This window comes from Telopea speciosissima, chromosome 9 (genome assembly GCF_018873765.1).
Source record: "Telopea speciosissima isolate NSW1024214 ecotype Mountain lineage chromosome 9, Tspe_v1, whole genome shotgun sequence".
Taxonomy (NCBI): Eukaryota; Viridiplantae; Streptophyta; class Magnoliopsida; order Proteales; family Proteaceae; genus Telopea; species Telopea speciosissima.
In genome coordinates this window covers 7433920-7450607 of record NC_057924.1, presented here as the reverse complement: position 1 = coordinate 7450607, position 16688 = coordinate 7433920, and the positions used below count along the sequence as shown (strand labels likewise).

Sequence of the window (16688 nt, the reverse complement as noted above, 5' to 3'; positions counted from 1 at the left end):
ACACTTGAACGTCTTAAACTCTGTCATTTGTTATTCTTTTTAGAAGGTCAAGCCTGCAAACTGGATTCTGCACAAGCCCCCTCTACCTATTTCATATGGGACACACCATTCAAAGGCCATGCTTCTTGTCTATCCTCGAGGGGTGCGAATTATTGTACATACTGCAAATTTAATAAATGTTGACTGGAACAACAAAAGTCAAGGTTTATGGATGCAAGATTTCCCTTGGAAAGATCAAAAGGATGTGAAGAAAGGACATGAGTTTGAAAATGACTTGATCGATTATCTCAGTGTTTTAAAGGTATTACTATATGTAGTAAGATATGTAGAGGATGGTGTTTCTGAGGGCATGCCTAGCTTTCTTTGTTATAATTATTTATGTGTTCCAACTTTCAAGTCATATCCGTGAACAACTTCATCTCTTGCTATTTGCTGAGTCTTCAATCAGATGACTGGAATTTTTTTTAATTAGATTCTATTGTTGGAGGCCATTTGGGCTGCTTCTATTCTCTTCAAATTGGTTTCCTTATTTACTTTTTATCTTTAATTCATTCATTTTCTAATTTTTTTAATAAAAAAGAAGAGAAATTAATTTTTCATGTGTATTACATACTGACTTTATCAGCTTATTCATCCTGACAAAATCCTAATATTTCGACAGGTTGAAGGAGGGAATTCTACACTCAACTCGGCTAAACCTTCTTTCAACTAATTGGGTTTGGCTATGTGAATCCTTCTTTTATGTTTTTTAGCCATTCCACTCTGTTTAAAACCCATAGTTGCTGTCAACTCATAAGCACTCATGTCCTAGGTAGCCAGTTCTATCAGCCCAACTTTGGTGTTGCCATTGTCCTTTTACCATTTTCAGATTCACACTATATCATTTCTTAGTTTTGCAGTCACTGGCTTTCACATTGCATACGTTCATCTTAATTGACCTCCTCTTTGCCTATTGGGTGGGACCCCTCCCTCAAATATATTCATTTCTATTTTCTTTTTTTTATAGTCTGGCCAATTGTTCATCTTGACATCCTCACCTTAGCTATTTTCAAGATTCATGCTAAAAAGTTTGGCCAAGTGTAATTGCACGCTGTTTGCCACACTGGCGTATCAACCCCCTTCCACTCAATGGGACGGGACAGTTGAATGATACATTGTTTATGTGTATTTTATTTTATTTTTTGGCCGGGTGTGTGTGTGTATGAGGAATCTAATAAAGCATTTGTTTCAATAGAAAATACTTTACGAGAATTGCGTTAAAGGAAAATTTGAAATTTTATATGAACAAGGAATAAAAATTACTTTATTGGAATGCAATGCAGAAATGTGGAAAGTTAAATATTTTGGATGTTATTTTCCAAAAAAATTGGTTATATCTTCGTCAGTCAGACACATGCCAACCATGGAATACACCATCCTGAGGCCTTGTCATACTGCTGGATTCTTTTCTACATGTCCTACGCTGACATATGCTTTCTTGTTATGTACCCTCCCCCCTGTTAGAGTTCATGTAATAAGGGCACTTATCTTGTATTGTATTTTTCACTCCCCCCCCCCCTAGGCAACCTTATGTTAGTATGGGGGTATTTTTGTAATTGCTCATATTATAAGAAAGTAAGTGAATATGGGGGAAAGAAATAGAATCTCTCCCCAAGGCATTACCGCTCATCCTCATCCTCTCCTCTTCTCTTCTCTTCTCTTCTCTTGCTCTTGCTCTCTTCCATTACTTTAAATTTGAACTTGGTATCAGAGCGTGGTTTGAGCAACTCTCTCCGTTGTACCTCTTGTTTGGAACCCTAGAAGAGTAGAGAGCTCCAACAGAGGCTGCACCATCTCAGAAGACTTGTTCGAGTTGTTCTTTCATCATCTAGAAGACATTGATGGGGTCTTAAAGCTTTGAAGACAAAGATTTACAGAGGAAGAAAAAAGATAAACCAGAACTAGAACTACCACCAGCCTTGTCTTCCAGCTCCTTTTTTTCTCCTCTCATCAATTATCCATTGGAGGTGAGGCCAGGCCCATTGGAGTCACCCAAGGGTCCTTTCTCAAAGCCCTGAGATCTGGGTTACAAGGGAAGTATGTTATAGGCGTGCAACTCTTTTTCTAAAGCCTACAGTAGCGCCAGCTTTGTGCCTTTGGTTGTTTTTTCTTCTTGAATGTTTAGCTCAAGGTTATCTATTTTGCTAATTTGCTATGTGTGTGTTAGTTCTACCATTTGGGGTTTGTGATGTGATAGAATGAACCCACGCTCTGAAATGCACATTTGATGGAAGTATATTCCATTTTTTGTGAACTGTTGCTTGCTGGAATTGTTGTGTGAAGTACCGGGAAGGAGTATCTACTATCTAGGTTAGAGGGTGAACTCCCCATCTGGTTTGGGTATCCAAACAGCTTCCTATGAAGTTCTCACATGATCTCAGAGGTCAGTGGACCTATGGAAGCCTCAGTTGGTGGTTAAAGTAGTGCCAACTTCAGTATGATTGCCTTTGAAAAATTCCTATTCTCAGATATCCATTGTGAAGTTGGACAACACCAACTACTTGGATTGGCCTCACTCAGTGAAGTTATTCTTGCGGAGTATGGGGAAGTCCGGGTACATTATTGGTACCATTAAGACTCCTCATTCAAGTGATCCAACGTATCAGAAATGGGAGATCGAGAACTCAACCGTTATGATTTGGTTATTTTTTCTATGAAGACAGAGATTGGTAGGAGGCTTCTTTGAAAGGAGACTGCTGAGGATATTTGGGATAGTGTCTCTAAGACTTTTGACCGAGTAGGTGACTCAGCTAAGGTCTACCAACTCCTCCAAAAGGTTATGACAATGAAGCAGTGAGACAAGACTATCTCTAAGTACTATAAAAATGTTATTGGTTTTTGGGAGGAGTATGATCACTATGGCTCCATTTGTTTGACGGATAAAAAGGGGTAGGAAACTTGTGAGGGTAGGCCCCACATGTTGTGGGTTGGGTTGACAAGGAAAGGAAAGTAAAGGAAATAATGGAATATGCACTTTATAGTGGGGTGGGATTTGGTGGGAGAGAGAGGAAATGGAGATGGGGTGGGATTCCATGGGAAAGAAAGGAAATGGGAGGAGGAGAGAAATAGAGAGGTGGGAAAAAGAGGGGTGCCACCTCACCAAACAAGAATAAATGCATTTAATGAGGTTGTCTGGAAGTTTCCCACCCCATCTAACCGAACAGTCACATTTGTAGTAGTTTGTGGGAAACAAGTACAAGTTTCCCACCCCTTTTTACCTTTTCCACTTTTTTCCGTCAAACAAACAAGGCATATAGGGATCTTCAGCTGTCTAGTCTTGAGGATGAAGCAAAGGTCTATAAAAATCTTGAGAAGGAGCGTGTTTTTATTCTCCTTGGTGGGCTGAACCTGGATATGAACCAATCCGGGTGCAAATTTTGGGCCGAGCACCTCTTCCATCTTTAGATGAAGTTTGTGGCTACTTGCAAAGTGAAGAGATTAGAGACTATCACTTGAGAGATCTGCTTTTCATCTAGCTCCCATAGAGATAAGCGTGGTAGAGAAAGAGGCCAAGGGTCAAACCGTGGGGATGACAGAGATAGGCTTAGATGTGACCATTGTGGGAAATCCAGACACAGTATGGAGACTTGTTGGGTGCTTCATGGGCGTCCTTCTAGAGTTGCACCTACTGGTATGCATGGTGGTAGGAGAGGAGGAGCTAGAGCACACACCGTGATGGCTGAAACTGAACCCATGGGGTATCCATTTAGACTGTAGGCCAACCACAACCAAGGTTCGAAAACTCGGGTCTCGGAGCCATCTCGGCCCAGCCCAAAACCGAGTTGAGTCAAGATCTCGCCGAGATCTCGGCGAGTTTGTGTAATTTTTTTTTCCCGACTCAGAAGCCCATCTCGGTGGGTTTTAGACCTCTTTTGGGTTTGAAAATTGGTATTCAGCCTATTTTAGGCCATTTAAACACAATCACATTATCAAATTTTGCAAAAACAAAGTCCAAATAGGACTTTTACATAAGACCCTAAGTTGGTAGGCGACGACGTACTAAAATACCATACTATATACATTAATGACATAATTTAGTAATAGAAAGCTAGCAAAACATTCAATTAATAGTAAAACAACTTAATAAGTATTACAAATGTTAAAGTGATACATCAAATTGCTCAAGTTTAATAATGTTACAAGTTACAACTATCATCACATAAAATGAGATTGAATCACGTATTCATTCCCCACTTGTCCCGCATAGTCTTCCCATGACATATTGTTGCTCCACTGTTGCATATAGTTCTCCACAACATTCATATAAGAGTTGTCATCCACATATAGCAAGGCCCCTATCCTAGGGTATAGCTGTTGCCATGTGGCGCGAAACGGTTGCCATGAAGTGTGAGATCCATTGCTTCTGCTACTGTTATATTGAGGCATGTATGGGACTGGGAATGTGGGCCCAATGCCAGACCCAGTGCTTTGATAGTCATACTCGTGTGTTGACTGGCCAAACTGACCATAGGCACTATATTCAGAACCGGTGCTCTCCTGGCCATAATCATAGTGATGATGAGGCTGAGATGAATGCCATGACTGATGCTCACTACCAGTATTTATACTCATGCTTCCAAAACTTGCTAGCATGGTGTTCATACTCGTGTCATCATGCTGAGGTTGGTTGTGTTTGCGACCCGTCCTTCTCTTGTACGTTTTTCTGTGGCTACCATGGTCTTAATCTTGTACGGCATGTGTAAACTGAGACTCACCTGTGAAACGCACAGGGTCCTCCTGCGTTCCCACTTCATGCTAGTATTGCTCGCGCATCCCCTCATAATGATCATCATAATAACCACCACTCTGCCTGCCACCACCACCACCACCACCACCACCACTACCACCAGCATCACCACTAACAGGGTCATCACCATCACCACCATCATCATCATCATCATCAGGAGCAGTTCCTGTTGCAGCCTCAAAAGGTCTCGGTGACTTTGAATGTGCACGCCCCTCTTGTGACATATAGTCGTCAACATCTGTATCGGTTACGGACGCAATGGTGGAGTCGGGCCTACCTCTAGGCTCATCGATCTCTAGTGCACCACGATCCCTTACCCATTGGAATAGGGGATCCTCATCATCATCAGAGTCCTCCTGGAATATGTTGGCTAATTCGATGGGATCTTTGTCATTGGTCTCAAATTCTTCACGTATGTGCCTCATCCTTAGTCTCATATTATAATGCACATACACCAGCTGCTCCAGTCGTTGACTACCCAATCTGTTCCACCTCTTTGAGTGTATCAATGCGAATGTACTCCAGTTGCGCTCGTACCCAGAGGATGAACAAGTTTGTGAGAGCACTTTGACTGCTAACTTCCTCAGGTTGGGTGAACTTGTACCATAAAGCACCCACTAGTCAGCTGCATTATAAACATAGAATATTAAGAATATGTACATTCTAAAGGGATAAAATTATAATTCATAAATGTAATGTCATGCCACATTGCCACCTACCAGGGTTTGACTTTTGTCTACCCTCTACTGCAGCTTTTCGACTGAAACTTGCTGAGGCCTCTCTGAAGAATTTGATCTATTTTCATTTTAAATTTCAAACATTGTTAGAGGCATTAGTATTTGCTATTTAGTAATTACATTCCTTTACTTACTACCAAAGTACCAAAGTCCCATACTCTCACCTCATCATTGCAGTCAGCTTGTGTCTTGGCATTGGGCTCCAACTTCTCAATAACAGTTTGAGCTGCCACTAACAAATCTGTGTCTAGCCCAAGATTATGCGAGTATTGGTACTTTGGATTCAAATAGTATGCTAGTAAAGGGGAAACCACAAATATAACTTGTTAGTGATTTAATACTTTTGAGTTTTGATATGTAAATGTAAAAACTCATATAAAGTTTAAAGTATGTTGAAGTGTTGAACTCACCAGCTTTATGCAATGGATGACTCAAGTGCTTCTCCCACCGCTCATCAATGATGTTAATGTATGACCGAGCACTTCGGGGTATTGCAGCTCGGACCATTTCCTTCATCTTCTCCAGGGCAGCTTATATGTGGGGCCAGGTAGGCTTCTTCTCTGTGTCAACCATCCTTAGTACTGCCACCACTGGCTCTAATATGGCAACAACTTTATACAAGTCCTTCCAAAAGTGATCACTTGCAATGGTCTGTTGTGCTGCCTTCCCTTCTTCTGTCCTAGAATCTTGCCAACCAAACCATTGTTCACTTGCAAACATAGACCTTAGACCTATCACCTTCGTCTGAAAGCTCTTCAATGCAATGTAATTGGTGGCAAATTGAGTGACACCAGGCCTCACTAAAACCCCCTTGCATTTTTCCCTCATCATGGCTAAAGCATAACCAAGGTTATACACAAAGTTGGTCACTTGCCTTGCCCTATTGACCACACCAGCCACCAAAGCTTTTTTCCCCATGTCCTTCAGCATTAAATCAATGGAATGTGCTGCACATGGAGTCCAAAAGAGGCGGATCCTCTTACTCATCTTGTTCATCAATTTCTCTCCAACCTTCTTAAAATTAGAGCCGTTATCCGTCACAATTTGGATAACGTTCTTTGTTCCTATATCTTCCTCCACCACTTGCTTCAGTAGCTGATACAAGTATGATGCATCCTTTACATGCTTTGATGCATCAACAGACTTCAAGAATACAGTCTTCCCATTACAACTCACTATGAAATTTATAATGGACTGTCCTAGTAGGTCCAGTCCAACCATCAGCCATAAGAGTAACCCCATATGTGTCCTACCTTGGCTTCAGACCCTCTATGTACTCTTTCAGCTACTATACCTCTTGAGGCAAATATACATTATATAACTCATATGGTGTAGGCCCCTTCCATCCTGGGCCAGCCCTCCTTGTAGCGTCAAAGAATGCATTATAGTATGTTCCTTGTGCTATATTAGTTGGAATGCCATTGTATAGTATGAACTTGCTGAAGGCTTTCCGTTCTTCCTCTTGTTTACCACCAAACACTTGCAGGATGGTTGGCTGGTAGGCATCTTGTTGCCTAAAGGTAGATGGATCCTGCTAAAAAATGGGATCTGGGGAACGTGCTCGTGGTCGGGCTTGGGGCCGTGGGATATCTCTTGTGCCAGTGCTTCTCCTCCTCTCATCTTCTTGTACTGGTGCAGCTGAGCCAGATCCACCAGCTCCTCTTGCTTGCTCATATGCTCTTATATTCTCAAAATGAAAACTTTGTCTACTCTTTGCCAAAGTCTGCTGGTAAATCTTCCATTCAACCTCTGATTCGAACTCACCAAGTGTAGGCCTATATTCAGTATCATCTCCTACTCCTCCATGGATCTCTACACCAGGCCTCTCTAGAACTGCCTCATCAAAAGCTATTTGTTGTCTTTCCCTCTCAGTGTTCTTTGTTCGTACTCCTCTCAAGTTTTATGCCATTGCCAGTTTCACTTGGCTCGGAACATTTCGGCATGAGGCAACATCTTTGCCTGTACCAGACAAATGTTGCTTTAACCTAGTTGCTCCTCCAGAATTTAGAATCTTTCCACAGTAGTTACACTTCGACTTCTTTTTGTCCTCAGACATCGGGACTCCATGTAGCCATGCTATATCCCCCATTGTTACATAAAAAAACATGTATTAGTAACTATTACAGACTTAAAGTAAATTATTAAATACTTAGAGTATTGTATTCATAACTATTAAACATAATGTGAAGCTACTAGAACAATCAAATACCTATCTCTTATTTATTCCCTAACCCTAGTATTTATTTCTTAATTAAAAATAATATTTACAATTTTTATTAAAAATAATTATACCTTAAAAGTATAAAATATTATAACATAATGATGTATTTGATACCATTTGAAGTTGGACATTATGTACATATGTTGCGCATAATTTTTTAACAAAAACAGGTATTTTTCCTTAATTTTATATATTTTTTAAACATTTTAATAATATTATTATTAAATCTGAAAAATAAAATATTTTTTTAATGGATGAAAAAAAAAAAATGACTTCATGAGGCTGTAGAGCATGCAAACTTGTCTAACATATATGAAAATCACATCCAAACAATAAGTATTTATCCTATTTTTTTCAATTTCTTTTTTGAAAAAATTCATTTTTTTTTCCAGAAAGTATAATAAAAAATTTAATAATCAAAAAAAATTTCGGACTCCATCAAGTGATAGATCGGCCAAAGTTGTTTAACATAACTCAAAATCACATGAATCTATCAAGGTTTCATCAATTTTTTTTGAAAAAAATAGATTTAGGGAAAATGGGTTACCTTTCAAAAATCCTTCAAAAACTTGATCAATCTTGCAAAAGTGAGCTTCAATCTTCAGTTTGGCAGCAAAATCACCTTCCAAAGCTTTCAATCCATGGAAAAAATGAAGAGTAGAAGAGAGGATTTGAGAGAAGAAGTGAGAAGAGAGAGCTAAAGAGGCCTCTTGACAGAACTCGCCGAGGTTAGCGAGTTTTGTCGAGATGGCTTCCTTATTTGTAAGTGAAATGGGTAAAAAAATGGCCCGAGACCCGAAACCATGCCCATGACCCGAGATTTCGCCGAGATCTCGGCGAGATATTGAATTTTTTTTCACTTATTTTCCATCTCACCCGAGACCCGATATGAACCGAGATCGGCGAGATATTGTACTTTTAACACTCGCTGGCTATCTCGGCTCGGTATTTCAAAAAACCGAGAATCTCGGCGAGATCTCGCGAGTTCTCGGTCCATGACCACAACTCCCTCACAAGGGAAGATCTTGCAGCTTTTTGATGGGTTATGTCACAGTTGGGTAGCTCCTCTTCCACAACCACCATGTTAGATCCTTCGGCTTTAGCCTCGCAGATCTCTACCACAGCTACTTCCTCTTCTTGGGTCATTAATTCTGGAGCCACCGATCACATGACTAGTATGTCTCATTGTTATGATTCATATCTATTTACTTTGGTAGGGATAAGGTTAGAGTTGCTGATGGTTCTCTTTCCTCTATCTCTGGTAAGGGTAGTGTACATGTTACCTCTTTTATTTTTCTTGAATCTGTTCTTCATATTCCAAACTCTGCCACTCAGTGGCGGTAGAAAGGAGGGAGAGAGAGTCGCCAAGAGAGACTGAGAGGTATGGATGCGGTAGAGAGTGGCGGCGGTGGCAGCGCTAGGGAGAAACTGAGAAAGAGAGAGAGAGAGAAGAGAGGAGAGAAGAAACTCGATCAGGGTTTGGAATCCCTAGGTCGATTATGCTCTGATACCATGATGGTTTTGGGAATTGTGACTTGTGTCTATGAGACACCAGCCCACCTTTATTTATAATAATGAGATATGAGGTGTGTTGCAACAGGTCCCAGTTAAAATTTTGGTAATTCTTAAAATCTTCTGAGTGATAACTGGGTTCTTTAATTAGTATTAAACTGGAAGGGATCTCTTAAGGATTCTGCATCTGTACTTGTGACAGATGGTCACAGGAACCAATTTGTCACTGTCTATTTAATAGTTTGATGTCCTTAGATCCAAGAAGAAAGGGGACTCTCTATTTATTTTAGGCTTGTGATCAATTTTTTTTTATTTGATCTGACTGATGTTTTAAGATAAAGTTCCACGTTGTGAAATCTTAGGTAGGTTTTCTTCTTCTTTCATTACAGCTGATGTCTTTTCTAGGCCCTCAAACCTTTGGTGTAGCTTTCTACTTCCCGAAAGCCTAATCTCAACTCTAAATGGCCTCTCTTGAAATCCCTAATTTTTGCTTCATTTCTTAGTATATCAACTACATATCCGAATCCTCGTCCATGCCCAATTACCTTACGTCCTTTTTTTTTTTTATTGTTAATCCTAACCCCTTAATTTTCCCTCTCAACTCTCAAGTAACCTATAACTCAGTTTTTGGATTTTCAGTTCAGTAATTTGACTTGAAATTCTTGAAAGTATTCCCATAATTCAACCTAAACTCAAAAGTTCCATCCGTATAGAACCATTGATTTTCTTGAAGTTTTGCTGAACTGTTCTACTTTGGGTACTTGGTATTGGTCATTCAAGATCATTGCTTTTACATCAAAATTTTGAGTTTGCAACATTGTTTCCATATGCAACATTCTTACGGATTCTAGAAACAATTGAGGATGATTAATAAGCATATATCTGATCAGTAAATCTTCTATGCTCCTGTAGCAAACATTAAATCCTGAACAGTAAGATGGTGGAAATCTTATAATTCCTCATCATGAAAACTTTCCTTGAAAAAGATGTTGATGATGGTATTGAATACAACAGAACAGTGTAGGTGGTCTTTGAATATATTTTTTCTTGTTCCTTTTACTGATTCAGGAGAAATAATGTTTACCTTTAAATTCTTTGCAGTGGCCTGAATTCAGTGTTAATTTGCCAGATATTGGCAATGCCACCATCAATTCATCTTTCTTTAAGAAGTTCGACTATAGCAGTGCTGCGGTATTTTTCTGTTCCCTTAATTAGGAGTTGTTTTGACATTAATGATTTTATCAGTATTATCTTATGATTCTTTTCCCCTAATGTTTACTGATATTTTCCATTTTTGCATTTATAGATGTTGAGATGTGTTACCCGATATTATAAGGGTATTTTGGGTTTTTTATTTATGCTTTATTTATGTACTTTTGAACAAGGGTAGGATTGTAATTTGGGCTGTGTGACACTGTTCACGTGAACAGTGCCGTGAACAGTGTTTTCCTTTGTAATCTCTTTTATTATTATTATTATTATAAATAGAGACTTTGACTGATCTCATTGATCATTCAAGCCATTCACGAAATTCCTGTTTTGTTAACATGGCATCAGAGCCAAATACACTCTGATCTAGGTTTTCAAAACCCACCTCCCTCCCTTCAATTTTTTTCTCCTTCCCTCCATCGAGCTTCTTCCCTTCTTTTTTCTTCCTTTCTTTTGGTTCTTCTTCTCCCATTAGGGCAGCACTACTGAGGTGATCGTAATGATCTAGCTGCTGCCCCAATATACCTCCTTTTTTATGCCTCTTTTTTGGATTGAGTGGAGCTGAAGCACTGTCTGCAATTTGAAGATTCCTATTTTTTTTGGAGATCAGGCCTCTACATCTGTTTCGGCTGCATCTTCTATTGTGGGATCTTTATTTGATATTGTTCTCAGCCCCTATTCACTTTATCAGATTGGTTGAAGACCCCAGCCCCTTATCGATCTCTCTTCTCAGGGTTTTTTTTAAAACCCTGACATTAATCGATCTTGGGGTTGGGCTGTTGGTTCCTGCTGCATCTGATTGGCACCCTTGCTGCCTTCATTCGACATCATTCCCAGCCTACATATCTGAAATTTTTTGCTCCAATACAACCCTTTTCTATTGGGGGTCGATTCTAGAATTTTTTTGGATATTTTTTTTCTGTTTGCTGCTTCATTGAAGATTGGTTACCTGCTGCAATGACTGGTTCAGATTCTTCTTCGGCCTCTTCTGGCATTGATGGCCAGCCCCGGACTGATTTTCTTCCCCTTGCTGCCCCAATCAAACTTGATGGCTCTAACTACCTGAAGTGGTCTCGGTCTACCTATTTGACAGTAGCTGGCCGTGGCCTCACTGGCCATCTTCTTGGGACAACAACTAAACCAGTGGAAAAGGGTTCTCAGCTCAACAAGTGGTTATCGAATGATGCGATGGTGATGTCCTACTTGATCCATTCTATGCAAGGGGATATCTCGGACAATTTTCTTCTCTTGGACACTGCCCATACTATCCGGAATGGTGCCAAAGAGACTTATGGTCGCACGGGGAATGATGCACAGGTCTATGAGATTAGAAAGAAGGCTAATGCCACTACCCAACAGGAGCTCTCTGTCTCCAAATACTATGCTGCCCTCAAGAACATGTGGCAGCAATTGATCATTACTCGACTATCACCCTCCATCAGCATCGATTTGGCTGCCTATCGCAAACACGTTGACAAAATACGTGTCTATGATTTTTTGGCTGGACTAAATATGGAGTTTGATCCTATTCGGGTGCAAGTACTTGGGTAGTCCCCTTTTCCATCCCTAGAATAGGCCTTTGCCTTGGTTCATAATGAGGAATCTCGTCGGGCTGCTATGCTTGCATTCCTCTCATCGTTGATCGCTCCGCCTTGCAAGTTGCTTCCAGGACTCCTTTTCTTACCACTACCGATGGTGATACTGCTGTCCCTAAAGGTCCCGTCTGGTGTGAACACCGCAATGGCTCTATCATACTAAGGCTCAATCTTGGAAGCTCCATGGGAAGCCTGCTGATTTTGAGGAAAAGAAAGCCCGTGGGAAGTTTAAGCCCAAGGCTCATATGGCTGATTCTCCTACTCCTGCTGCTGCTGCCCCTTCATTTGACATTGGGCTTACTCAGGATGAGCTCCTAGCTTTCCGTCGCATGCTACAGAGCCTCTTCCGCTGCCTCCACTACGGCATCTACACCTGCTGCCCCTCCTGGTTCTAATTTTTCCTCAGGTACTCCAGTCAGTAGTCTTTGTGCATCGGCTATATCCAGTCCTTGGATTATAGATTCCGGTGCCACTGACCACATGACTGGCTCCTCCCATGTATTTCATCTTTATTCTCCATCTTCTGGCAAAGACAGTGTTCGAGTAGCTAATGGTTCCCTTTCTCCTATTAATGGGAAGGGTTCCATACGCTGCTCCCCTACCCTTTCATTAAAATCTGTTTTGCATATTCCGTCCTTTTCTACCAACCTTCTCTCTATTAGTAGTCTCACTAGATATCTGAACTGCAAACTGACTTTTTTCCCTTCTCATTGTGTCATACAGGATCTGGAGACGGGGCGTACGATTGGGGGTGGTAAGATGCAGGGTGGTTTGTACTTACTTGACCCGGGTCAGCCTTCTACTTTGCATTCGGCTTCCTCTACAGCTCATCATTTACAGTCCACCTCGTCCCCTGACCTTCATCTCTGGCACTGTCGACTTGGTCATCCATCCCTTAGTACTTTGTCTCTTTTGTTTCCGAGCTTGATTAAGCATTGTAATAGGAATGAGTTTTTATGTGAGGCTTGTGTTTTGGCCAAACAGACTCGTTCCAGTTATTCTTCATTAAATAAAAGAAGTGAGTTTCCTTTTGCTTTGGTTCATTCTGATGTGTGGGGCCCTGCCCGTTGTACTTCCCTTTCTGGTCATCGATGGTTTGTCTCGTTTATTGATTGTTATACTCGTGCCACTTGGGTGTACATGATGAGCCATAAAAGTGAGGTCTTCCGCTGTTTTCAGTTATTTCATCGTATGGTTCAGACCCAATTCAATGCCACCTTGCGCATTTTACGCAGTGATAATGGCAGAGAGTACATGGAGGGTCAGTTCCAACTTTATTTGGCTGCACATGGTATTGTCCATTAGACCAGCTGTGTTGACACACCTGCCCAGAATGGGGTTGCTGAAAGGAAAAATAGACATCTCCTTGAGGTCGCTCAGGCCATTATGTTTGCACGGCAGGTTCCTTCTCACTACTGGGGTGATGCCATTCTTACCGCTGCTTATCTCCTCAACCGTGTACCTACCCGTGTCCTTGATGGTCGTTCCCCCGTTGATCTCCTCCAGGGTTCCTCCTCCTTTGTGGTTCCCCCCAAAGTTTTTGGTTGTGTTGGCTATGTCCGCAATCATCATCCTCATGGGAGATTTGATCCACGGAGCATTCGGTGTATTTCTCTGGGCTATTCTGCGACCCAGAAAGGATACAAGTATTACCATCCACCTTCTCGTCGTACTTTTGTCTCCATGGATATTGTCTTCCATGAGTCCTTGTCATATTATTCCCAGACACCTCTTCGGGGAGCAAGATCGGGGTTTTGAAGATGTGTCCGCTATTCTTCCGGATTCTATTCGGGGAGCCCTCTGTAACTTCGGCTCCTATAGTGGCTCCTATTCGGGGGAGCGTAGACCGATCGTCAAATCCTTGTTGATAAGGTATATACCGGGAGCGCACAGACAAGTTGAGACTACCACCACCACCATACCACCTCCACAATCGCCTGCACTTGATCCGGATCCGGACCTACTACTACATCATCCGGTAAGGATCCTTCTCTTGACTTACCTATCGCTGTTCGTAAGGCGTTAGGTCATGCACCCAACACCCCATCTCCAATGTTGTTTCCTATGATGCTTTATCTCCTTCCTATCGTGCATTTGTTTCTTCTCTTTCCTCTGTTTCTATTCCTCGAAATGGCGGGAGGTGATTGCAGATCCAAAGTGGAAAGCAACCATGATGGAAGAAATGACGGCCTTACTTAAAATGAGACATGGAGCTAGTGTTTTCCTTCGTAAGAAACTCGGTGCAAATGGGTATTTGTTGTCAGCGAGAAGCCGGATGGAACAGTGGATAGATATAAAGCCAGGCTTGTGGCCGAGGCTTCACTCGGACTTATGGGATCGACTACCGGGAGACATTTGCCCTGTTGCAAAGTTGAACACTGTCCGGGTCTTCTGTCTTGTCTGTCAACTTTGGCTGGGACCTACAGATTGGATGTAAAAATGCATTTCTTCATGGGGAGTTGGAAGAGGAGGTTTATATGGATGTTCCTCCGGGTTTTTCCTCTGACAAGACCCATGGGAAAGTTTGTAGGCTCAAAAGGGCACTCTATGGGTTGAAGCAATCTCCACGGGCATGGTTTGGTAGGTTTCATAAAGCCATGGTCTCCTGTGGATACAAACAAAGTCATGCTGATCACACTCTGTTCATCAAGCGAAAGGGAGAAAAGGTCACTCTTCTCATAGTTTATGTTGATGACATAGTTGTGACTGGTAATGATACAGATGAAGTTTCTCACCTGAAGGCTTTCTTGGGACGGGAATTTGACATAAAAGATCTAATAAGACAGCTAAGATATTTTCTTGGGATTGAAGTTGCCCGTTCTCCAAAAGGCATCTTTCTCTCCCAGAGAAAGTATGTTCTAGATTTACTATCAGAGACTAGTTTGCTTGGTTGTCATCCTTGTGACACTCCCTTGGAAGCTACTACCCGTCTGCAAGAGAAGGATGGTGATCCTGTTGATAAGGGCAGCTATCAACGATTGGTGGGCAAGCTAATTTATCTCTCCCACACCAGACCAGATATTGCCATTGTTGTGAGTCTTGTGAGCCAGTTCATGCATGATCCTTATTCCACTCACATGGCTGCTGTTCTTCGTATTCTCCATTACTTGAAGTCGGCTCCAGGAAAGGGGATCCTTTTGTCTCCTCATGACCATCTTCGCATTGAGGCTTACACAGATCTTGATTGGGTGGTAACCCTGACAGAAATCTACCTCCGGCTATTGTACTTTTGTTGGAGGAAATCTAGTCATATGGCGGAGTAAAAAGCAAAATGTTGTGGCAAGATCTAGTGCTGAAGCTGAATTCCGTGCTATGGCCCAAGGCATATGTGAGTTACTGTGGCTTCAGAGTTTACTCCTTGATATTCGTGGTTCTGTTCATCTTCCAATGATGTTGTACTGTGACAACAAAGCAGCGATTAGCATTGCCCACAATCCAGTGCAGCATGACCATACCAAACATGTGGAGATTGACAGACACTTCATCAAGGAGAAGTTAGAGAGTGGGCAGATTTGTATTCCTTTTGTGAAGTCTGGAGATCAACTGGCTGATGTCTTCACCAAAGGGTTGAGTGGGAAGTTGTTTTATCCTAGTCTAGTCAAGTTGGGCATGTGTGATATCTATGCCCCAACTTGAGGGGGAGTGTTGAGATGTGTTACTTGATATTATAAGGGTATTTTGGGTTTTTTATTTATGCTTTATTTATGTACTTTTGAACAAGGGTAGGATTGTAATTTGGGCTGTGACATTGTTCACGTGAACAGTATCGTGAACAGTGTTTTCCTTTGTAATCTCTTTTATTATTATTATTATAAATAGAGAGTTTGACTGATCTCATTGATCATTCAAGCCATTCACGAAATTCCTGTTTTGTTAACAATAGAATCATGAAAGAATCTAATTTCTGATTTTTAAATCCTGTTTCTTTCCGAATTATTCTTTGATTCATCCTTGTCTCACTAACCTCCCATTTCACTAGCATCCTACATCTTTTGTTGTGCAAGACCTTTTGTGGATGATTGTTTTGTTGATGCCTATATTTGATCACCTTGAGGATATAAAACTTCGTTTTTCTCATGGAATGCATAGAAGAGGCTGATGGATATTTTAACAAGTAATTAATAGAAAACTAGCGTTTCAATAATAAGCTTTGATCAGGCCAAATCATATGAGAAAACTAAAATCCAGAACCTAGATAGGATCAGTTGTGGTACTGAGCTTTTGGAGGTTCCCCCTTTTATATCTGTTAGAGGCCATTGCTATTTGCTAATGAACTTCTTATCTTGTCTTGCTCTGAATGAAAATATTTGTTCGGACATCAAAATAAATGAATATTTTACCGCACTTTTGGTTTTTATCAATGTTTTACCATTAAGATTTATGTAATTTTTAGATTTGAGAAAAACCCCAGCATTAGAAAGTTGAAAATTGCACCTACCGCCGAAAATCCAGTTTTTTATTCTTGACCCGGGGGGTTGACTTTTTATCCTTTTGAAATTTGATTTTTTAACTATTTTTATTGGATTCAAATAGGGGGTATTTGCTTATTTATGAATAATATCTTAAGTAAATGAAAACATTTACTTAAATGATATTAGGTATAAATTAGTCTCTGTCCTACTTTCTGG

The 16688-nt window shown here is 40.9% G+C and overlaps 1 protein-coding gene across 5 annotated transcripts in view; it reads left to right on the top strand.

The window, feature by feature from the left end:
• The window catches only part of LOC122639934 (tyrosyl-DNA phosphodiesterase 1), a 55900-nt gene that overhangs the window by 19228 nt on the left and 19984 nt on the right, over window positions 1-16688 (top strand). For 4 of the 5 annotated variants that reach the window (XR_006329606.1, XM_043832985.1, XM_043832983.1 and 1 more), the window contains 2 exons: window positions 44-301; window positions 10358-10447. Coding sequence is in view for 4 of the 5 variants with exons in the window: in XM_043832985.1 (XP_043688920.1) it covers window positions 44-301; window positions 10358-10447 (348 nt within the window). In the remaining variant the exon portion in view is untranslated. The remainder of the gene's footprint in view (window positions 1-43; window positions 302-10357; window positions 10448-16688) is intronic. The other variant, XM_043832982.1, reaches the window with a different exon arrangement.